Source organism: Cricetulus griseus, chromosome 3, assembly GCF_003668045.3.
Source record: "Cricetulus griseus strain 17A/GY chromosome 3, alternate assembly CriGri-PICRH-1.0, whole genome shotgun sequence".
Taxonomy (NCBI): domain Eukaryota; kingdom Metazoa; phylum Chordata; class Mammalia; order Rodentia; family Cricetidae; genus Cricetulus; species Cricetulus griseus.
Genome location: NC_048596.1, coordinates 145,623,500 through 145,648,832, shown reverse-complemented (window position 1 = coordinate 145,648,832; position 25,333 = coordinate 145,623,500). Strand labels below are relative to the sequence as shown.

The window sequence follows — 25,333 nt, the reverse complement described above, 5'->3', positions numbered from 1 at the left end:
AGTTGTTTTACACATTGAGACTGCAGAATTCATTCCTGATAATACAGAATTCACTTCACTGTTTATACAATTACAGGAAACAATCAGAAACAGAAGTAATCCTATATATGTTACACATATCAGATCCCCTATGGGTCTGCCAGACCCACTAGCACAAGGTAATGATGAGATTGATCATTTATTAATTGGCACTGTACTAGAAGCCTCAGAATTTCATAAGAAACATCATGTAAATAGCAAAGGTTTAAAAAAGGACTTCTCCATCACTTGGCAACAAGTCAAGGAGATAGTGGGAAACTGTCCTACTTGTTCCTTTTATAACCAGACTCCATTGCCATCAGGCTGTAATCCTAAGGGCATTCAGAGAAATTAGGTTTGGATGTCTTTCACTTTGCAGAATTCGGAAATTTGAAATATGTGCATCATACTATAGACACATTCTCAGGGTACCAATGGGCTAGTGCTCTTAACTCTGAAAAAGCTGATTCTGTTATTACACATCTTCTAGAGGTGATGGCGGTTATGGGCATACCTGCAATAATTAAAACTGGCAATGCTCCAGCATATGTCTCCACAAAAATGGAACAGTTTTTCAAATATTATAACAAAAAGCCTATCACTGGTATACCACACAATCCTACGGGACAAACAGTGATTGGGAGATCTAATAGAATACTTAAGGAGATGCTCCATAAACAGGATGGGAAAACGAAACCCCCAATCATAGGTTGCATAATGCTTTATTAACACCAAACTTTCTTAATGCCAATGAGAAAGAACAAATGCCAATGCAGAAAGACACTGGACTACGGAAAAAACTGCTGAACTGAATCAGCCTGTATGCTTCAAAGATGTACTGACCTCTGTATGGAAACAGGACATGGGTTACGATGGGATAGGGGTTTTGCATTGGTTTCCACAGGAGAAGAAAAACTTTGGATACCATCAAATTTGATCAAGATTCGAGTTGAAAAAGAAAAACCTCTCGATGAGGATAAATGACAGGTATTCTACTAAGGTATATCTCACAAACTAAATAGAAAACTCCCAAAGGAAAGGGAAGTGTTTTGCTTTTATCTTCACAGGAAAACTCATCTCCATAAGTCAAAGGACACTGCATGGGTAGATACTTAAGAAGAGAAGGTAGCTATAACCATCAAACAAAAGGAACGTGCCATATGGTAAACTCTACAGCTGTCTCTCAGAGAACTCTCTCTTTATTTCCTAGTCCCTATTCAATTAAACCAGTGCTGGATTTAGAGATGGATTTGGCTTTCCTCCTCTAAAATGCAAGCACGTTGTTTAACTAAACTTTAGAGTTTCTGTATTGTATCAAGAAGCCAATTGATGTAATACAGAATAAAAGAAGAATTGGGGACTGTCTTTGTCTTTTCTTGGCGCTTTCTTTCAAGGTGTACACCCTCTCATAATTGTTACTTTCTCATGGTCGCCTTTCCCAGTAAGCATACATATAGAAGCAAAATTTTCTCTGCTAACACTTACGTTTGAGTCCCACACAGCCAATGAAGACCTGCCTGACAGCAATCCCTGGACAGTCTGGAAAGAAATTGGGCCATACCTCGTCGACTGCACTGGATCCAACTTACTCTGTTTCAATTGACACTCTGACCAGACCCTGGGTACTGACTTCAATAAAGTTGAGAATTTCAACCTAGATATTCAATCAAGCAAATCCCATCTAACATGGACTGGATATAATCCATTCAAGACTTTCATTATACTAACATTTTCTTCCTACAGGACCCCATGAGGCTATCACCATCCCATCTCAGCAGGAAGTAACTTTGAGGATGCTATGCCCCTTCCCCCCCCCCATTGTTGTCACTTAGGATAGTGTATGCCTAGTTAGGGATTGGTTCCTGTTGTTTATAGTTGGGATTGGAAGGAGGTGTTCAGGCTTGTACACTTCTTTTCAGATAACTTTAGGGTTTAGCTGAAATAGACATAGTTAGGATGTGACATAGCAGATTATTGTATCTTCTTGTATTTCACCTTTATGATTGTTAATTTTGGATACTTTACACTGTTAAGTTTTAATCCTCTTTTAGACTAAAAGGGGAATTGTAGGGAGACACCATAACCACACCTCTTAAGAAGTGGCTACAGGTGTGCTAGACCACGCCCATCAGGGCTTGGTCAAGGTGATGTCAGGGTGACGCTGGAAAGGTTTTAAAGGGACAGACAAGGCACATGGCTCACTCTCTTGCCTCTCTGTCCTTGCTGCTTTTGGCACGCTCTAGCTTGCTGTTGGCTGGCGTTTGTTAAGTTATCCTAATCTCACAGATTTTATATCAGTTATTTGCTGTTTTACTAAGCAATAGTGGAGAGGCTACCTTAAATGCCCTTCTCCTGTAATGAGACTGATGACTACCTTAAATGCCATAATAGAGCCTTTAACCAGAAGCTGATGGAAGCAGAAGAAGAGTTCCACAGTTAAGCACTGAGCCAAACACCTGGAATCCAATTGTAGAGAGGGAGGAGTGATGAACAAAGGGGTCAAGATCATGCTGGGGAAAGCCATAGAAACAGCTGACCTGAGCAAGTGGGAGCTTATGGACTCCAGTCTGACAGCTGGGGAACCAGCATAGTCCAGAACCAGGTCCCCTAAATGTGGGTGTCAGTTAGGAGACCTGGGCAGAGTCTATGGGGACTCTGGCAGTGGTACCATTATTTATTCCTAGTGCATAAATGGACTTTGGGAGCCCATTCCCCCGTGGAGTGATAGTCTCTCAGTCTAGATACACGGAGGAGGGCCTAGGCCCTCCCACATATGATGTGACAGGCATCATTGATGATGCCACATGGAAGGCCTCACTCTCCTTGGGGAGAGGATGGGGGTGGGATGAGGTTTCGTGGGGGGCATGGGAGGATGGGAGAGAGTCAGAGAGAACTGGGATTGATATAAAATAATATTTTTGATAATTTAAATAAAAATAAATTAAAAAACCTCAAGACTTTTTTAATAGAGGCTAACAAGTTGGGGAAGTGGAAAGAATAAAAGATTTTGAGAATGGGGAACAGTTTGGTAAAATGCTGTTCACAGTTTATGCTGTGGCTATTAACGTTACACAAACATACCAAATCTATGGATTCCTACACAAGATCAATCCAGTTAAAAATTCTGGTCAGTCCCCAGTCACTGTTAGTAAGATTGCAAACTGGTGCAGCTACTGTGGAAGTCAATGTGGAAATTCTCAAAAATCTGAAAGTGATCAGTTGTATGGCTCAGCTATGCTACTCCTTGGCACATGCCAACACAACTTGACATGTGCTCCACAGATACTTCTCAACCATGACATCCTAGTCACAATAGTTAGGAAATGGTAACAGCCTAAAAGTTCTTCAACTGACAAATGAACAAGGCCCAGGTGGATAGTGCCCAGCTATTAAGAAAATGAAATCTTCAGGTAAGTGGATAGAACTGGAATATAGAAAAGTATGAAATAACACAGATCAGGAAAGTTAAACACTACACATTATTTTTTTTGTGGATCCTAACTCCAAATCTTTAGATTTGAGTATATAACCTGAAATAACCACATAGGCCAAATGTTCTGCTTTGGTTTGTGTTGCTGTGATAAAGCTCATGTACAAAAGTAACATGGGGAGGAAAGTGAGTATTTGGCTTACATATCCTGGGTCTAGTCCATTGAGGGAAGCCAAGGCATGAACTCAGGACAGGAACCTGCACTTTGGAACTAGAACAGAAGGCATGAAGGAGGGCTGCTTACTGTATTGCTCTCTATACTGCTCAGTGTGGTTTCTTAATTATCCAAGACCACCTGAGCAGAGTTGGCAATATTCATGGTAGTTTGTCCTTCCTAAATTAATGATTAATCATGAAAATTCCCCCAGAGACATCCTACAGACCAGTTTGATGAAGGCAATTCCTCATTTGAGAGAACTTCTTTCAAGACATGTCTATGTTTGTGTTGACCAATACTGTTCCACATACCAGAATAGTAGAAAGAAATCATAGGACTATGGGAAGGAAGGGGATCAAGACAGGTGGAGAATAGAACACAGGTCCTATGAAGAGGAAATGAAAAATTAAAAAACTTAACTGTGGATGGGGAAAATTGTAGTGCAAAGGGAGAGGAATGGAGAGAGGATACGAAACCCCATGAGTATTTGAAAAGGACAAAAGGATAGATATAACTGTTCTTAAAAATGTATTTTGAATTAAATTTCACTTTATAGGATGATATTTCTCCTAATAAGATCCATAAAGTATCAAAAACCCAAGTTCCAGGCATGTGATACCTCCCTTTGAATTATTGGCCCTGGCGGTCCAGTAAACTACAAAAATAATACAGGCTATTGACATTACTCTTGGTTCCTCCCTGAAGCATGAAAGTAAGACCCTATTGTTAAACTTCATGTGTATTTCAGACATAGGACAAGGAGGAATCAATTTGTAACTGACTTGGAAGACTCCTCCCTGGTGACTAGATCACATAGCATTAGAAGGTGGTATACAAACTGATAAAAGAGAAAATCAATGAATAGTCCAATAGCATTATAAAGCATACAAGGCACAAGAAGATGCACTCTGGCAAATGGTACAATAATGGCACTTTTATCTAACTGGATATAAGCCTTCATAATGGGAAGAACTCATGCCTACTTTCTAAATGCTTGTTCTTATATTTAGAGAAAATATTTCTCATTTCTTATCTAAGAAATTACTTTTAGAGCAGACTTAGCCTACTATGAAAATCTACAACTTATTAAGTTGTACGAGTAGGTGACCATGAAGGTGAAGTTACACAAGCCTATGGATTTTATCTGCAATACAACTCCAGGTAACATTATGTGAAATGTGCAGAAAGATTGTAATACCCAGAGGTTCAGGATAACTGCTGCTAGATAGTGTCTTCTAGACATGAAAGGGATGCTGCACCCATACAATCTCAACAATATGGTTGTTTAAACAAGACTTACATGATGATAACACCAGTAGATGTGCCAATATGGGTGGGAGAAATCTCACAAACCCTCACTCCTAGATTAAGATCTATAAGCTACCAAGAGCAGGAGAATCAGTCTTCTTCAGGGATAGGCCCCTTACAGGTTGTTCAATCCAATGTGGTCAACCTTAAAAACATATACTTAGGAGAAGCACTAAATAAACTCAGTATACATACATATAGATACACATATTCATGCATGTCTATGTAACAATAATGTACAAAATGTTTTGAATTTGAGAATGAGTAGGGGGTACACAAGGAGTTGGGGTAGAAATGTGTAGAAATATATAAATACAGTACTCATTTATGACATATTTGAAAAATTTTTAAATTTCATTGTGAAGTTAAGAAGGGTTTCAACAGAACCAACTCTATCAGAAGCACTGCAATGGATAGTTTCCAGTGAGGGAGACTAATTTTTCACTGTGGTTACAGCCACTGGCAGGTAGGTTATCTTCATCCAAAGAATGACCCAAACCCATGAACATGTCATTAGCATAATCAGGACTCTCTTGCTACTGAGCCTGAACACCTGAATTCCATTTTTGAGATTCATAGTGTAAGAAGAGAACTGACCCCCCAAAATTTGTTCTCTGATCAGTACAGGTGCACAGGAAATGTGTGCAGCATCCCCTTACCTACACAAGTATGTAAATAATGAAAAAAGCATCTGGACATCAAAAGATTTAGAAGACAATAAAGAAACTGAAATCAAGATTAGTAGAAAGGAATAAGTAATAAAGATCAGAGAAGACATAAGTGAAGATTCAAACACAACAATGATGAGCAAAGCCAAGAATAGCTTCTTAGAAAAGAGAAACTAAATCAAAAAATTCCATTCATCCTAATTTAGAAAAAGAGATATAGGATGCACACAAGCAATATCACTGGTAAAAAAAGACTTTAGCAGTGATGTCATGGTAATGCAAAAGATCATAAGAGATAGATATGAGAGTATAGATGCAAAGAGGTTGGAAGCTTAACAGAAAAGGACATACATGGAGATGTACACATCACTTCTCACCAAGATACATTCATGAAGACAAAAATGTTGAGGATGGAGATATAACTCAGAGGTTAAAAGCACACACTGTTCTTTCAGAGGGATGAGTTTTTTCCAACAGCCACACCAGACACCTCAGAAACACCTGTAACTACAGCTAGAGGGATCCAATGCTTGTGGTCTCCACAAGCAAATACTCTACCACCACACAGACACAGACACAAATACACACACACACACACACACAGAGAGAGAGAGAGAGAGAGAGAGAGAGAGAGAGAGAGAGAGAGAGAGAGAAAGAGGGGGGGAGGAGGGAGGAGGGGGGGGGAGGGAGGGGGGAGGGAGGAGGGAATGAGGAAAGGGAAGGGAAAGTATGAGAAATAATTATGACAAATCTTAGGAAATACAGTGATAATGAGTCCATAATAATATGCTCTTTAAGAAAAGTGCTAAACCACATAATTCTCTGGTTAGTTCCATCTAAGATTTAGAGGACAAACATGAGTCCCGTGAAGTTCTCTAGTCTAATATCTTTGAAAAGAAAGCACTAGCAAAAAATTAAAGAAAATAACAGGAAAGCAAATCCAATAGTTAGATTATTCACCACAATATATTTGCAGACCATCACAATGCAAATGCCATCCAGCACACAGAAAAGTAAATATTCTGGAAGTTTTTGCTTCATTGTGAATAAATATTTTACAGAGTACCAAGAGAGGAATGGTTTCCTTATATTTATGTTATGAGGGTTTGTTCCATGCATCTAAACAGAATTTAAGGGAAATGAGAGCACATACAGAAGATAGGAGGTCACAATATGGAAGACAGGATGCAGACTATGACAGGAAGGGCAAGGCATCCCTTCCAGGGACTTACTTATTCAGTATAATCTGCCTTCTAAAGTTCCTACAATCTCCCCAAGTAGCTCCAGCATCGGGAAGGGAAGCATTTAAAGCATCTAAACCCATAGAGTGTGTTCCATACTCAAGCCTTAACATTCTGCTTCCTGACCCAAGAGGATCATGTGCATTTCAGAATGCCAGATGCATTTACTTATCTTCATTGCAGGGCCCATGCACCCTCCTCTCAAACACTGCTTTGATTCTGTTGGCCATGTTTGGACACCAAGCAGCTGTGTGACTTTTCAGGGAGATGTTTATAAACATGCACTTACCCAGGAAACTAAGAAGTCAAAGTAACAATCCTGCTACAGTTCAGCTTGGTGAACCAGTTTACTGAAGTGTCTTACATGGTATGGGTGAGGGGTTACTAGTTGGATGTGGATGAAGGTTTACTTACAGGAACATGGATGACTCAGGGACAGCTGCCCCTTAAAAAGGATGACTAAGCACAGATGAAAGCTGCAGTCTTGGAGCTCCCTGCAGGACCTGAAGGATGTAAGACATGTTATTTTGAAGAGTCTTCTCCAGGAAGCCTCAGTGGGTCAGAGCCTCAGGGGCCTCCTTCCTTCCTCTAGGAGGGACTGTTGCAGTTAGAAGTGACTTGCTTCACGGGAGCCCCTCAGAGCAGCCTGGAAATAGGAGGCCATTACTTGACCCTAAAATGAACTTCTGTTTTCTGAGTGAGGACAGCCTCATAGAAGATGCTGTCTTATCTGGTTTCCTCAGGCACCATGGAAGCACATGTGCTGTCCCAAGGTATGGAGAGCTCCTTACTCAGTAAGAAAATACTCCCATGTGATGTCTGTGCCCCTAATTCAGTGATAAGGTGGCCCATGTGCTCATGACATGGTTTCTTTTTTTATCTCCGCCTCTTCCTGTCTCCACATCTCCCTCTTCTCTCCTTCTGTGAAGGTTGTGGCTGTTTTTCACTCCAGCTAGCAAATTTAAATAAATCACTCCATTACTTCCAGCTGCATGTGACTGTTCACAACTAATCTGGACGTGCCCGGTTTTCTGGTTCTGGTTTTAGTAAGAGATAAGGTTACAGAAGCCAAATTTCCAAGCTGTTATAATGTCCTTAGGGTTCTTTTTTTCCTGTTATTCACAGCTATTTGCCATTACATGCCTTGTATCTGTAGTTACTACCCCCAGAAACAGAAGGCAGGAAATAAAAGGGTAACTGGGATACCTTCAATGCAGACTCTTTACTAAGATGTAGGGAGGGCTGAGAGAAACATGTGGCATATTTTGTCAGAGAAGTTTTATTGTTACCAGTACCGAAGGAATAGGCAAAAGTTAGAAGAGTTCAGAATTGGCTGTAAGTACATGTGATTGTTGTAATGGGCCATTGGGAATGTAGTGCTGCTTAGCTTATGGTGGGCTTTCTATAGCATTGTCAATTCACAGCCTAAGACAGACACACAGAGAGACATACGCACATATACAGACATACACATGGGAGAAAGACAGAATGTGAGAATCAGAGTCAGTCAGACAGAGATGTAGTGATATATTATTTATGATTTATTAAAGGTTGCCTAAAGATTCAGAAATCAAATTCAGACACAAGCCATAGAAGCCAGCCCCACACCTTTAATCCCAGAATCCATAGAGCTATGCAGTAGTGGTACACACCATTAATCCCAGGACTCAGGAGAAAAGCAAATGGATCTCTGAGTCCAAGACCACCTTGGGCTACCAGAGAGTGGATCAGATCACACATCTGTAATCCCATTACTAGAGGGTATAAAAGATAGGAGCAGGGTCATAAGTAGTCAGTATCAGGCATTTGCATTGAGGATATAAGAATTCATTCTCCAGCCATATAGAGAATAGGAATGCCCCAGCACTTTTAGAGGTGAGAGCTCTCTGGTGGTTTGGCTGCTTTGCTTCCCTGATCTTCAGGTTGCACCCCAATATCAGTCTCTGGGTCATTTATTTTTCATTTTACACAGAAACAGAGACAGTGACACAGAGAAAAAAGAGATTAATTAAAAGCAAAGCAAAGAAAACAATAAACACAGCACCAAGTTCTCTCTTCCTGGCTACTGTCAGTGTTTGTCTTTACCTATATATAATGGGAAATAAGCCTGGCTTAAAACCCTTTGACTGAGAACCCACAGTGATATCTTTTGCCAGGATGCAGAGGTGTGTGAAGAGAAAATATGAGTTACTAGTGGAAAATGAACACATTTCGTGTCTTTCTATAGCCTCCACAAAGTTTACATTTCCAAGAACTTTCTATGTCTCAGTGACAAACTGGCCTTTCCTATTATCTTCTATGAGTTTGACAGTATCTTCTTATGGAATGTCACTTTTGTGTCATGATCTCACTGCCACTATAGCTACCTTGAGAATGAAAGGAAGTGAATAAAACGGGAGTACATATGTATTTGTGTTTTAAATTAGTTACATGGGGGGAGTATCTCTATTCATATGAAGAGTGACTTAAAGGAGAGAAGAAATTTGTTAGGCCTTGACATGTCTGGGGTAACTTCTCTCATCTCCTTGGTCCCACCCTACTCTGAAATGGATCAGTGTTCTGGTTTGAGGAAGAGGAATCTGTGATTCTCACAAGGTGACCAGGATTCAGGGGATATTTACAAAACCTTTTATCCACCTCTATTTCTCAGCATCAAACAAAAGGTTTTCATCCAATATAAGTGAGGGTGAGAACAGGGATCATTTTTCAGAGCTTAAACTTTAAGAATCACCATGTTGCTAAATGCATGTTTTGAGAGGAAATCGGGAGTGTCTATAAAGGTTTTGTAGACATTCATCTTCTACACAAATGTGAAGGTTTGTCTGAGGAATACCACACTCCCATTTCTGTATAATAGGTAAATTTAGATCATGGATCCTGATGACTGAAGCTTTTACTGAACCTATTTCTACACCTTGTGATCTTAGCAACATCACTGTATGGTAAGCCTTGAATTCCCTAATGCACAAAGGCTGGAGGCTGTGGTTACAACCACAAATACTGGACAAGTCTAGAGTTTATAGAGTTGAGTTTAATGAAAGGGACATCAACAGACCTACATTCATAAGTACAAATGCAAAGTGCGTTTATTTCAGGCAATAAAAAGACAAAGTTGGCCTGAGAGAGGATGAGAGATCTCATGGTTTTCCCCTCAACTCACTAAAGAGTCACAGTGCATAACTAGAGGAGCTAGTTATGCTTCAGACCAATGCTGCCCTCATCTCTAATAGAGTATGCAACTTCTTTTCACTTAGACTCTGCCTGACAGGTGAGTCCTTGGCAGTGTGGATGATTGAAAATGATCTTTTCTGAAGCAAGAAAGAGCTTATGCATTCAGCTGACTACATCATTTGGCTCTAGTTGCATTTCCTACAATCATGTGATTGCAACCAGTTCCTCGATTTTAGAAATTTTCTCCAAGAACCCATGTTTTGGATTTGACTTGTTCATTTCTTCTTGATGCCAACTCCTCCATGTGTAGTTGGCCAAGATACTTGGATATTAGATCTGCAGGTCTAACAAAGTGATACAGTTCCATGGACATGAGTTTAAGGAACATGTTCAACCCATTCTCCATAATAATAAAATCATATTATGAGCAGTATTCACTGCATGGGCTCTGAGAAGCACGAATTTAGCTTCTAAAATGCACATTGAAATGACTCATTACACTTACCAGTTGAAACTCTTGTTTCTTTTTTTTATGTTTCATTTAATTTTTTAAAATACATTTTCTTTAGATTAGAAACAATCTTATTTTACATGTCAATCCCAGTTCCCTCTCCCTTCCATTCTTCCATGTCCCCACCAAGCCCCCCGATCGCATTCCCCATCTACTCCCCAGGGATGGTGAGGCCTTGCATGGGGGAATCATCAAAGTCTGTCAAGTCATTTGGGGAAGGGCCTAGGCTCTCCCCTGTGTATCTAGGCTAAGAGAGTATCCCTCCATGAGAAATGGGCCCCCAAAGTCCATTCGTGCCCTAGGGATAAATACTGGTTCCACTGACAGAGGTCCTATAGACTGCCCAGGCTTCCTAGTTGACACCCATATTCAGGAAACCTGGTTTGGTCCTATGCTGGTTCCCCAGCTGTATGACTGAGGTCCATGAGCTCCAACTTGCTTATGTCAGTTGTTTCTGTGGATTTATCCAGCATGCTTTTTACCTCTGTGCTCATTACTCCTCCTTCTCTACAACTCCCCACAATTAGCAGTTTGATCATTGTCAGACCTTGTACTACATCACAGCTAATAAATATAAACTGAATGAATAAGAAAATGATTTAAAAAGTACTGATCCATTTTTTTCCTAACTAAAATTTGATTCATGTGTGTATAAGCCTGTTAATTCATTTAGTACCAAAAATCTAAAAAGACATTTACTGTGATTCTTTTCAGGTTACTCCAGGAACTTTTCACCTTCACACTTGGAGGTAGATTTTTCATCAAGTGCCATTACTTTCAAGTACTGATAAGATTTTACATATTTTTTTCATATATAACATATACTCACATTTTCTTTTATGTCCCTTTAACACAACTCAGGAAAATGTAATACCACAACTAAAGGCATTACAAAGTTCACATAGTTCTGACAGAGCAAAGTACACAAAGCAGTTGCACTTAGAAAACAAATCTACTAAAATTTTCACCTAGGGATAGAAGAATTTGAAATATTTTAGACATAATAAATGTAGTACATGAACTTAAACTGCCACTTAGTATGGTATATGAGAAGTTAATGACTTTATGGAAGATAAAGCTGAAGATGCAGAGAACCAAGAGATCATGTAAATCATAAAATACTGCAGCCTGGTTATCAAGAAAGACAATCAACTAACCAATCAATGTACACAATAACTAGAATACTAAGTGAATAATCCCATCATTTAAAAAGTCATTTATGCCAGGCCTTGGTGCCTTTAATCCCAGCACTCAGGAGGCAGAGGCAGGCAGATCTCTGTGAGTTTGAGGCCAGCCTGGTCTCCAGAGCGAGTGCCAGGATAGGCTCCAAAGCTACACAGAGAAACCCTGTCTCAAAAAACAAACAAAAAGTCATTTATATTAAAAAGTTGGGGAAGGTGAAGTGGGATTACATCCTTTAGAAAAATGATCCCACATAGTTCTAGGAGACATGACTCCATGAGTAAAATACTTGCTCAGCAATTGTGATGACCTAAGTTCAAATCCCTATTACCAACATTGATGCTGGTTGGTGGCCTACCAGCAATTCCAGCACTTGGGAGTACCAGGGGAAAGATGGATAGCTCAACTAGCTTAAAAGATAGGTTCTTGTTTTAACTGAAACTAATAGGGAAGGGGAATCATACTAGTTGGCATGACCAGAGGATGAGAGATAAAAGCCAGACCAACTGTCAAGAACAGTTTTGTGAAGAGCATGACTCAAAGGGTTGATGCTCATATGCCAGCAGATCCAAGTAAAGGAAACCACAGTTCTTTCTGACATCTTGATTAGCCTTCCTCAACCACTGGTCTCATATCATTGTCCAGCTACAGAAGTGTTTCATATTGATGGCTGACTCTGGGGACTCTTCACTTTTGCCACAGACCAGTTTACCACCTCCCATAAGAAAAATGGAAGAAAGGTAAGAGACTTTTGAAACTCTTCTCCCAAAGTCTTTATCTGTTTTCTTATTCTGTGACCATACAACTACATCTGGAGGTGGATAATCTAAGGAATCTCAGGTTTTCCTGAAGACATAGTGGGTACAAAAGTCATTGTTTAGTAGTGTAGACTGGTGGACTTGATTTTGGGAGATTAGAATCCTGTGAATCAAGGGAGTACCCACTTCTTGTACTTTCTCCTTATTCTGCTCTCATCTCAGCTATTCAAATGTTCTGTTATTTGAGAATTTTGCCACTTTCCTTGATTTGGCAAGCAGTATGGGTACTGGCACCCTCTATAAAAGCACAGTTCTGTCAGTACCTCAGTCATTGTGTTTCCTACAAGGCAGATTCTATTCCATTTTTGCCTCAGTAGAAAACAGATGATCTAAAAATGAGTGAGTGAAAATAACATAGTTAAGTGTCATTTATCAGTAATATACACATTTATAGATAGTTAAAGATGTTAAACCCAATTCCAACTGAAGAAGAACACTTGGAGTGTGGAGATGTATCAACAATAATCGTCATCTGAATCAAGATCTGAGTGTTACTCTAGACATAGGTGTAATTGTGCTAACCCAGACATGCAACTAACTTTATTCATTGATTAATTTTGTTATTTTATCATTTGATTTCTGTATACAATGTACTCTGATTAGCCTCCCCTCCCCTCTTTTACCTCTATCTTACCCATTTCAACTTCCTTCTCCATCCCTACTAGTCACTTTCCCAGATCATCATGTTTGGTTTTGTTTTTAATATAGCAACAGACAAGAGAAATGCACTTAATCTTTCATACCAGGGTGTGTAGCTGATTGACAGTTGATTGCACTCAGGATGTGGAACACACCTTTCCACGGTCTCTTAGCTTTAGATGTTTTCATATAAATGCAATGTGAAAAACTGAAAGACCCAGAGACAGATATTGGGGTACAAACTTCAAGCTGATATCCAGAAAAGCAAAGTGGCTGGCCACTTGCTTTCACCTCTAGCTCAAGCTGAAAGGGCTGATCCACTAGCTCTTCACCAAGCCTCAAAATGCTGCCTTTCCTCAGTGTGGCTGGAAAATAGATGCTTTCATATCCTCAATGTGGCTTAAAATTCCTGAAATCTGGACAGGTGGAAGTTGGGTTCAGGGTTCTATTTCTCTCTGAAACAGCCTGAGACAATGATTGTCTATATTGGAGTTACTGCTGCTCTCATATCAGGACTGAACATTTTTATAGTTTTCATATATTTTTTTCTTTTTTCTAATTAAATTTTTTCCTTTTACATAACAAACCCCACTTCCCCCTCTAATGCTGTCTCTTGCCCCGTACCTCCCTTCCTTCCTATCCCCTCATGCACTCTTCAGAGGGGGTAAGACCTTCCCTAGGGATCAGGGCATGGTTTGTATATAGCCCAAATAAATATGAACTGACTTTGAATGAAGTGTCCAGAAATGTGTTTTCATAACTTACTCAGTCTCTACAATCCTGTTGCATGTCTTTATGCATCAGGTCAGTCATTCACCCAAAGCACTGTGTCCTGAGAATCAGAGAGGATACAGCATGTGCTCAAATCTTTATTTTTTTCCAGGTACACATGGGGGGAGTTCCTAAGAGTGGTTCCAAATATCCAGACGAGGATACTAGCATCACACTTCCAAATGATACCTACCACACTGCAATATCATTTTGTAAAATCATGTTCTGTGATATGGTTTTACTTTTCCTCACCTTTGAGCTTGTTGGGCTGGTTGAAAATGTGATAGTGGCATGGCTTCTGGGCTTTCAAATGAGCACTCAACTCGTTCCCTTTCTCTCCATTATCAGAAAAAATAGGCAACTAAAATGTACAAACAAAGGAGAATAGTAAAATAAAAACACATAAATAGAAAGAAAGCCAAAAGAAAAGCACAAGAAACACCTGCATATTCAGATACACACACACACACACACACACACACACACACACACACACACACACACACACACACACACAGGAATCCCAATAAAATCATAAAACTGGACATCATAATTCGCAATGACTTGTAAGGAAAACAAAAAACAGTTACTCAGACAAAGCATAATAGAAAAAACTTCCAAGTGTACTTTTTTTTATAATTGTAATTAAACAAAATGTAAATTAGAAACAAGCTGCTTTTACACGTCAATCCCAGTTTCCTCTCCCTCCACTCCTTCCCTGCACCCCCACCCCCTATCCCAACCCCTTTCTGCTCCCCAGGGAGAGTGAGGCCTTCCATGGGGGATCTTCAAAATCTGTCATTTTTGAGCAGGGCCCTCTCCTGTGTGTTTAGGCTGAGAGAGTATCCCTCTATGTGGAGTGGGCTCCCAAAGTCCATTTGTGTACTAGCGATAATTACTGATCCACTACCAGAGGCCCCATAGATCCATAGATTGCCCAAACCTTCAAACTGACATCCTCGTTTAGGGAGTCTGGAACAGTCCTATGCTGGTTTCTCAGATATCAATCTGGGGTCCATAAGCATCTCCTTGTTCAGGTCAACTGTTTCTGTAGGTTTCCCCAGCCTGGTCTCGACCACTTTGCTCATCACTCCTCCCTCTCTGCAACTGGATTCCAGAGTTTATCCCATTGTTTAGCTGTGGATGTCTGCTTCTGCTTCCATCAGCTACTGGATGAAGGCTCTAGGAAGGCATATAAGGTAGTCATCAATCTCATTATAGGAGAAGGGCATTTAAGGTAGCCTCTCGACTATTGATTAGATTGTTAGTTGGGGTCAAACTTGTAGATCTTGGATTTACCTTGTGCCAGAATTCTCTTTAAACCTATAATGGCTCCCTCTACTATGATATCTCTTTTCTTGCTCTCCCCTATTCTTCCCTTGACTAAATCTTCCTGCTCTCTCATGTCCTCCTCGCCCCTCCTCTTCTTCCCTTATCTTTCTCTTAGTTCCCTCTCCCCTCCCCCTTGCTCCCACTTAGCTCAGGAGATCTTGTCCCTTTCCCTTTCTCCAGGGGACCATGTATGTCTCTCTTAGGGTCCTCCTAGTTTACTAGCTTCTCTGGTGGTGTGGATTGTAGGCTGCTACTTCTTTGCTCTACATATAAAATCCATATATTAGTGAGTAAATACCATGTTTGTCTTTTTGTGACTGGGTTACCTCGCTCAGAATGGTTTCTTCTCTTTCCATCCATTTGCCTGCGAATTTAAAGATTCCATTGTTTGTTTTTTCCACTGAGTAGTACTCCATTGTGTAAATGTACCAAATTTTCTTCATCCATTCTTCAGTTGAGGGACATCTAGGTAGCTTCCAGGTTCTGGGTATTACAAATGATGCTGCTATGAACATCATTGAACAGATGTCCTTGTTGTATGAATGTGCTTCTTTTGGGTATATGCCTAAGAGTGGAATTGCTGGATCTTGTGGCAGACTGATTCCCATTTTCCTGAGGAGTTGCTATACTGATTTCCAAGTGATTGTATGAGTTGGTACTCCCACCAGCAGTGGAGGAGTGTTCCCCTGTCTCTACATACTCTCCAGCATAAACTGTCATTGGTGTTACTGATTTTGGCCATTCTGACAGGAGTAAAACAGTATTTCAGAGTTGTTTTGATTTGCATTTCCCTGATAGCTAATGATATTGAACACTTTCTTATGTGTCTTTCAGCCATTTTGGATTCCTCTATTGAGAATTGTCTATTTAGTTCTGTACTCCACTTTTTAATTGCATTATTTGGTGTTTTGTTGACTAGCTTCTTGAGTTCTTTGTATATTTTGGAAATCATCCCTCTGTCAGATGTGGGGTTGGTGAATATCGTTTCCCATTCTGTGGGGTTCGGTTTCATTTTGTTGACTGTGTTCTTTGCCTTACAGAAGCTTCTCAGTTTCTGGAGGTCCCATTAATTAATTATCTATCTCAGTGTCTGTGCTACTGGTATTATGTTCAGGAAGTGGTCTCTTGTACCAATTCTTTCCAGGCTATCCCCTACTTTCTCTTCTAAGAGTTTCAGTGTGGTTGGATTTATGTTGAGGTCTTTGATCCATTTGGACTTAAGTTTTGTGCATGGCAATTGATATCTATCACCAAGTGTACTATTGAGCTTGTTTTGTCTTGGCCATTCTGTCAGGAATGAGGCCTTCTACTATATGTGATTTGTATACTCATTAAAGAAAACTATTTGTTCTTTTGGGAGTAGTTATCAATTGGAGATAACTTATATTTTAGGAATGGGTGTAATATCTACTTCTCCTTTCAGTGCTGGGATCCCATCTGTTTAAAATTTGTACAGGCACTGTGCATTCTGCCAGAGTTTCTGTGAGTTCATATGTACATCTGTCCTTTTGTGTCAAGAAGGCCTTCTTTTCTTGGAGTTCTCCATCCCCATTGGCTTCTACAATCTTTCCATCTCCTCTTCTACAAAGTTCTATGAGTTCTATGAGGGGAATGATTTGATGGAGAAATTCCATTAAGGACCTAGTATTCCAAGGTCTCTTCATCACATTGTTACATTTTGGTCTCTGTATTTGTTCCAACCTGCTTTAGCAAGAAACTTCACTGATGATGGTTGGGAAAGACACTGATCAAGGTGTATATCATAATGCTCTTAGAAGTTTTATTGTTGCTATGTTTTATAGCAGAGCAGTAGCATTTTTTCCCTTTAGTTTATGGCCTATCTAGTCTCAGGTTCTTAGCCACCAAACTGGAATCAAGTATGGATTCTATTTCATGGAATAGGACTTAAATTCAAATCAGATATTGTTTGGTTACCCCTAAAAAATTTGAGGCCCTATTGCATTAGCTTCCATACTTAATTCAAGTTAGGAAGCCTCTCTTAAAGAGCCCAGCTTCTGCTTGCCTTAGCAAACAGAACACACCTGAGAAAATGCTGCTACCAAGAAGCCATTTTAAAGCTTTTGTCAGGCTTTATGTGGAAATTCTTGCCAAAGGATTGGGCACCACTTGTAGACATATTTTTCTGTCCTGCCTAGTACTTTAGCCATTTAGTCCCAAATAAACAGAGGAGTATATTAACTATAAATTGTTCGACCTATTGCTCAGGTTCTTATTGGCTAACTATTTCTTAATTATTAACCCACTTCTATTAAGCTGTGTGTCTCCATGTGACCCTGGCTTACCAGTGAAGCCTAGGCCTCTTGCTTCCTTGGCAGCCACATAGCATTTCCCTGACTTGCCTACCAACTTTCTCTATCCCTGTTAGGACATCCTGCCTGGCTAAATCCTGCAGGTCCATTGGCCAAAACAGTTTTATTAATCAACCAATAAGAGAAACATATTCACAGCATACAGAAGAACATCCCCCATCAGCCATATCTTGGACTTTCTCCCATTCATCCCTCACTCCAGCTACTCACACATGCACATGTAAGCATTCTACCATTTTCCTTGACATGGCATGCATATGAATACAGGGCACTGTCTCTAAAAGCACAGTTCTGTCAGTTCCTCAGTTACTGTGTTTACTACACTGGAAAGTTTCCATTCCTTTGTGTATTTCTGTGTCAATAGCAAACAGATGGTCTGATAATGAGTGATTGTGAGGAACACAATTAAATATATTTATCATTAACATAAATATTTAGGGAAAGAGACCTGTGATTTTGAACCTATCTCCAACCAAAAAGATAAGAAGGGGTGTGGAGCTTTACTAAGTGTATTAATGTAGAACTCATCTGAGCACAGAGCTGGCTGTTGTGATTGCAGAGTACCAGTGCTATAACCCAGGCATTCAATGTTGTTCTTTGGTTATATAATTCACAATACAGTGTTCCCTGATTACTCTCCCAAACTCAGTTATTCCTCCTGTCTCTGTTCTCTACCAGCTCCTTTTTGAGATCATGGTTTTTTTTTTTTTTGTTTTGGAACATTTATTCTCTATGCCAATTTGGTTCTTTGACTTACCTAATGGTACCTGGTTTGTTTACTACTGGCAATAATTTCTCCTGTCTGTAAATTAGTCATAACTCATTTATTCACCTGAGACCAGTAGTCCTTCCAGAATCCATCTTTCATCCATGTCTGGCTGTTGATTACAATATTTTTGTGTGGAATCTGTATGTACATTCCCAACTGCTCTGAGTCTGTTCCTGAAATGAGCATGTCTTGTCAAGGAGATGTCATTTTGAAACTCTTCTCATTTTTTCCTGCTTTTACATTCTTTCTGCTCTTTCTTCTACAATGTTACCTGAGTCTTGGGGAATGGTATAAATGTCTTTCTTAGAGGTGAAATACAACCCTTACCTAATCTCAGTACCTTGTGATGTCTTGATTCTCTTCTTTTATGACCATTGGCTTCAAAGAGAAGCTCTCTAATTAAGGCTTAGTGTAGTGTCCATAATGAGTATAAGCATAGCTATTCACAGAGCAGCTCCATGCTGTCAATTTAGTTCAACAATTGAATTCAGTTTCACCACAGGGCATATGATCTCTCCATTCTTGTACTTTTGGTCTGATTTTCAGCATTAGGCAAGTACTCTTTCATATGGTATGGACTTCAAATTCAATCAGAAAGCAGTTAGTTCCCCTATAACCATACTTCTACTATTGCACAAGTGTATACTCATGACCAGGCAGGTTGGTCTCACAGATCACAGGATTTATAACTGGGTAAGACCATAGATGTGGTTTGTCCCTCAGGATCCTGAATAGCGCCTTATGGGAATGCAACAGCTAGCCTAGCAGGGAGGAAGCTTCCACCTTAGTACTAGCTTATTCTATGTAATTTGTATACTCAAAGTGTGGGGTGTCTTCAGCAATAGGGTCTGAACATGTAGTTGTGATGAAAAACACTGAAGGCCTGACAACAATCTGCATTGTCTTGTGTACCTCTGTGGATTCCTTGCCCAACAGCTCATAGGGAATTATTATGTGTCTAGCAGGGTATTTTATTTAATACCCCAGGACTCCTCAAGCAGCCTCCCCCATGTACATATTGTAGCCCCTTGCAATCTTATTTTCAACATTGTTTTAAAGTTTAGTTTTAGATTGTAGGCTTCTCTATACAGTTCATTTGATTAACCCTCTCGATCTCTTCTTATTTACTTATTCCTTAACCCCTCTCCTCCTTTCTACTCCCATTTTCCTTTTTAAACTTTCATATTTTCTTCCACTCATTATTCTGTCTCCATTAAGGCATCTTCCTCTCAAAGACCTTTTTCTTGTGTCCTGCTTCCACAAGTAATCCAAGTAGATCATACAGAATTAGAGATTTGTAGCAAGAATTGTCAAATATAGCAGGTTATATTGCATGTGTTTTTGCTGTTCCTGGGTTTTCTCCCTCAATATAAACTTTTCCAGTTCCATCCATGTATATGCAAATTTCACAATGTAATTTACATTTATAGCTGAACATCTTCCTAATGTTTGTGTGTACACCACTTCATTGTCCACACATCAAATAGAATGTGGACATCTTTGCTCATTTTCTGTTTTTGATATTGTGAACAGAGTCGTAGCAACAAACATGGATACTGAAAGATTATTTTTAGTAGCATATAAAGTCTTTAGGATAAATGAATGTCAAGGTATGATATACTTAGGTGCTCTCTTAGTTAGAATTACTATTCCTGTGATGAAAAGCCAAAGCAATTTGAGAATAAAGAGTTTATTCATTGTATGCTTCCACATCATAGTTTATCATCAAAGGATATAAAGACAAGAGCTCAAGCAGGCCAGGAACCTGGAGGCAGGAGCTGATGCAGAGGCCATAGAGGAGTACTGTTTACTTGATAGCTCCTTCTGGCTTGCCCAACCTGCTTTGTTATAGAATTGAGGACTACCAGCCCAGAGATGGGTAATTCCCCATAAATCACTAAGAAAATGCCCTACAGGATTGTGTACAGCCTGATCTTATGGAGTCATTTTCTCAGTAGAGGCTCCTTCCTCTATTGAGACTAGCTTGTGTCAAGTTTAAAATAAAACTATCCAGTTCACTCACTATAATAGCTCTATCTCATCTTTAGAGGAATTGACATACTGATTTCTATAATGGTAATTTATGTTTTCATTATTACAAACAGCAGTAAATACATCTTCCTCTTTCTCCACTTCTTCATCAGCCTTTCTTCTCTTTGGATTCTTTTTTTTTCTTGGTTTTTCGAGACAGGGTTTCTCTGTGTAGCTTTGGAGCCTATCCTGTCACTCTCTCTGTAGACCAGGCTGGCCTCAAACTCACAGAGATCTGCCTGCCTCTGCCTCCCGAGTGCTGGGATTAAAGGCGTGCACCACCAACACCCAGCTGTCTTTGGATTCTTGATGATAGCCATTCTCTTGGGATAAGATAGAATGACAAAGCAGCTTAAATTTGTGTTTTCTTGATGACCACTGACACTGAACACTTTTAAAAATGGTAGTAGATAGTCATATTTCTTTTTTGCAGGTTTGTCTGTTCAAATTTATAGTCCATTCCTTGAGTGTGTTGATTCTTTTCTTAGTGTATGTAGATTAAGAAAAATCCTTGATGCTCTAACATCAAGGAATTAATCTTCTGTGCTTTAGTCTGCATCTCAGACCATCCTTTGCAGAAATGTCTCCAAAGTTGAGACCTTTTTCTGTTTTCCCTTCCTTCTTTCCCTCCTTCCTTCCATTTTTGTCAACATTTCTTTTCTTCTCCTTCAGTCTAGGCTTTTCGGGAACTAACTTAGTAGTTTTAACTCAAGGAATTCTTCTTGACAAAGCCTCTAGATTCAGGTATTCTACAAGTCAGTGACCATGCCTGGTAGATGGTTTCTGTTATACTGTCTTTCCCCATGGATGTGCCTGTGTTGCAATCCCTCTATTTAGCACAGTTGTTACTTCCTTCCTCCTTTTTAATCTTTCTGAAAATTCGCCTTTTTAGTCTTAAAAAGTGTTACAAGTTTGGTTAACTTCAAATCAATGCCTAAATTCTGGGCTGAAACTCTTTTAGGCCATCAATACAGTCATTTACTGGCTAATCTGGTGTTGGTGACTGACAAAGACCATCATTAGCCATCTCACAACACAAACCATTCTTCCAAACACACTATAATTATTTTTTTCTTTTCTATGTAATTTATGGTACTAACTTGCTCTGAAATATTTCCAAAAGATTTAATTTGAATTTGTAGCTTTTGTTGGGATTATGACTATTCCTTTGTTCCATGAAAAGCCTCAATTTCTCCCTGTGTCTCAGTAGAGAAATAGACACATGTGATGTAGCAACAGAAAACAGAAATGTGCTTAATATCCTCAAAGGCTTTCCTACTTTCTAGTTTCAAATATGAAATAGAGGACAGGGTCACATTAGCCTGCAGGTCTGGTTTTTTTCATACTGGTCTTAGTAAGATTTGTCATTCCCATCATGACTCTCATTCATGATTTCCATATTGTCCCAGTCAATAGCCTCCCCTGCCAGGACTGAGAGTAGCTGTTGGGCATGATTCTGGCTCCCAAGTTTCTGCATCAGAGAAGAACCAGTCTTAGGACAGGAGAAATTGGGGTTCTCATTTCTATTTCTTTTGGACACAGCTCCAGACACTGAATGCCTCTACTGGGGCCACCAGCTACTCTCATATCAGTATAGGGCACCACAGGTTTCAGCAGAAGAGTCTGAAGCTGATAGCCCAAAAATAAATACAAATTGGATTTAAATTAAAGCTCCAGAAATATAGGTTTTGATAAATTACCTATTATCCTCAATCCTCTTTCTCTTCATGAACCAGCTCAGCTGTTATCACAGAGCAGGTTGGTCCTGGGAATCAAAAAGTACACAGCATGTGCTCATGTCTTTTCATTTTTTTTTTTGCTCCAGGAACACTATTGGAGATTTCCTAAGTAAGGATTCCAGTGTGTCAACCTGGGAGACTCCCTTCACAGCACCAAATGGAAGCATCTACAGTGATTCTTCATATTGTGGCATCATGTCCCACGTCATGCTTTTTCTTTGCTTCATCTTTGCCCTAGTTGGGATGGCAGCAAATGCCATGGTCCTGTGGTTGCTGGGCTTCCGCTTGCACAGGAATGCCTTCTCTGTCTATATCCTCAACCTGGCTATGGCTGACTTCCTCTTCCTGTGCTTTCAGTTTATATTTTACCTTCTTTATCTCATTAACATCTTCTATCCTATTTCCACCCACATCCTTTTGTTTTCTATTGTTGTGTCAACATTTGCTTATTTTTGTGGGCTGAACATTCTCAGTGCCATTAGCATTGAACGCTGCCTGTCTGTCATGTGGCCCATCTGGTATCGCTGCCAACGCCCAAGGCACACATCAGCTGTCACATGTGCCTTGCTTTGGGCTCTGTCTCTGATGTTGACGCTCCTGGATGAGGAGGCATGTAGCTTACTTGTTAATAGTTCTGATATGTTTTGGTGTCAGACATTTGATTTCATCATGATTTCATGGTCAGTTGCTTTTTCTGTGGCTCTCTGTGGGTCCAGCCTCACCCTGCTGGTCAGGATTGTCTGTGGCTCACAGAGGATTCCTGGGACCAGGCTGTATGTGATCATTGTACTCACAGTGCTGTTCTTCCTGATCTTTGGTTTTCCCTTGGGGATCTACTGTGTCCTCTACAAATGGATTCGGAATTTATATCATCATCAAATTTGTGATTTGTATTATGTGACACTATTCCTATCCTGTGTTAACAGCTGTGCCAACCCCTTCATTTACTTCTTCATTGGCTCCATCAGGCACCACAGGTTTCAGCAGAAGAGTCTGAAGCTGTTTCTGCAGAGAGCCCTGCAGGACACTCCTGAGGAGGAGGCAGATGGAGAGAGGGTTTCTTCAGGAGACCCTGAAGAACTGGACACAGTCTAGTGCAGCAGCTGGGAGATGCTCCAATCAAAGAGAAGTGCTTTTGAGAGGGAAATTTTTCCTTATGTGTGGGCTATGTTCTCAATATTTTTGAGTTTGTCACCTGACCTCCATCAGCTAAAACAATCATTTTTGTGAATGTTGAGTGACACAGAAAGTTTTATACAAATACTGACTGCAGCATTTCTGGAGCTGTCTTACTCAGTGCTTCACCATTGCCTTTGATGATGCTCCTTATGAGTTCTCTAGGGTCAAGGACTGCTCCTACTGTTCCAAATCCCTCCATCATCAGAAGATTACAGAAAGTGTAGGAAAGGCTTGAATGTCTTTAGTCACGAAATTTATAGTGATTAAATAAATTTTATGGTTTGCAAAACTTCCTTTTTTAAAAGCATTTTTTCCTTTGGGGTTTCAAGAGTTAAATAGATATAACTTATAATCCCACTCCTTTTTTTCCCCTTGTTTTTCGAGACAGGGTTTCTCTGTTGTTTTGGAGGTTATCCTGAAACTAGCTCTTGTAGACCAGGATGGTCTTGAATTCTTAATAGTTTCTACAGGTCAAGAATTTATGGAGAGAAGTCTTTCTTATATATATTGCTTAGTAAACAGGTATACGTTATCAAGAGATATCTGTATTAAATCTCTTATCACCTGGTGGAGTCCTTACTTTCATGTTTACTGTGTCTACCATTTTCTGAATCGAAAGAATATGGTCAGATTTTGTAAGGAGATCCCTCAACATCCATGCACATTAGAAGGCAGAGGGAGACTGTCCCCTGTGCTTGCCTTCATGATGCCTGGCTTACCATTCCATAGTCATTTGTCTTCCTCTATTGTCTTTGTCAGGCTTCCCCTCTCTGTCTAATCCCTTAAGACAAATCTCCAATGAAGTCTTTTAGACTAGGTTCCCTTGAGATGAAATCTGTTTCAAATTTATGCTATTCCCAGAAGCCCACAGCATTTTCTACTTGAACTATGCTTATTTTAGTAACATTTTCTATAAAATAGTATTTCAGTTTTAAAGCTGAAGTAGAATTAGGACAGCATGATATGAACAGATCAAAGGGAAAACATCAACAAATTTTCTTAAATGTGTGAGGCTACAGGATGTAAAAGCAATCGAGACCCAGAACTATCTCTTGTCTCTCTGCATTTACATTTCCTCTTCAGTCATATCTCTGTCTCTGAGGTCAGTACTGTCCATATTTCTGTTCCGAACTAACATTTAGAGTGAAAATTGGAAGACTGTAACCTGAATATTGGTATACATGTGGTGAAATGGTTGTTACAGTTGAACAAACTAATATATACATCATCTCATGTAAATATTTAATTTTTTCCTTGTGGCAAAAGAGTCACACTTAGTAAAATTTCTCTATGCAACAAAACGTTATTTGTTAGAGATATCATGCTGTTTGACTTTCTAGTTCCCACTTGGCAAAGCTGTTTGGGAATGATTGGGAGGTGAGAACTCACTGGTGGAGATATGTCACGGAGGGGATGCACTTTAAGGTTTCAAAAGCCCTTTTTATACCCACCCTCTATCTGTCTCCTCCTTGTGGATCAAAAGTACACAGCCAGCTCTATGATGGTCATAGACTCAAACCCTCTAGAACTACAAGTCCCTAAATTAGATGTTTTCTTTTGAAACTTGCCTTATTCATGGTGTCTCATCACAGCAACTGAAAATGAACTAAGACCATAATTTAATCTTACATTTCTGTTACTCAATATTATTGACCTATGCATCTCCTTTTCTCTCCCTTAACATAAGGCTTGTTAACTGTTATCATACTGCCATTCTGTGTATATTGACTCTTTAATATACACTCCACTTGTAGTTTATGTGAAATGTTTCTCCTTACATTCATCTTACATAGCATAATGTATATTAAGTTACCCATAGTACAGCAAATGACCAGGACTCCTTGCTCTTAACATTTGAGTAATCATGTTCTGTATGTGACTGCTGCAGTTTCATTATCAGTTCTTCCACTGTTCCTTGTCTGGGTCACTCCTTTGCCTTGAATATTGTGAATAAGTATTCAGTAAACATGTAATACATA

General features: G+C 39.7%; 1 protein-coding gene across 1 annotated transcript; it reads left to right on the top strand.

Annotated features, from left to right (window-relative positions):
* The first annotated feature begins 12,412 nt into the window (after nucleotides 1–12,412).
* On the top strand, nucleotides 12,413–23,270 carry LOC100763485 (mas-related G-protein coupled receptor member B2). The gene is made up of 2 exons (XM_027410567.2): nucleotides 12,413–12,486; nucleotides 22,262–23,270. The coding sequence occupies exons 1-2, from the start codon at nucleotides 12,413–12,415 to the stop codon at nucleotides 23,268–23,270; spliced, it is 1,083 nt and encodes a 360-aa protein (XP_027266368.1).
* The last annotated feature ends 2,063 nt before the right edge of the window (nucleotides 23,271–25,333 follow it).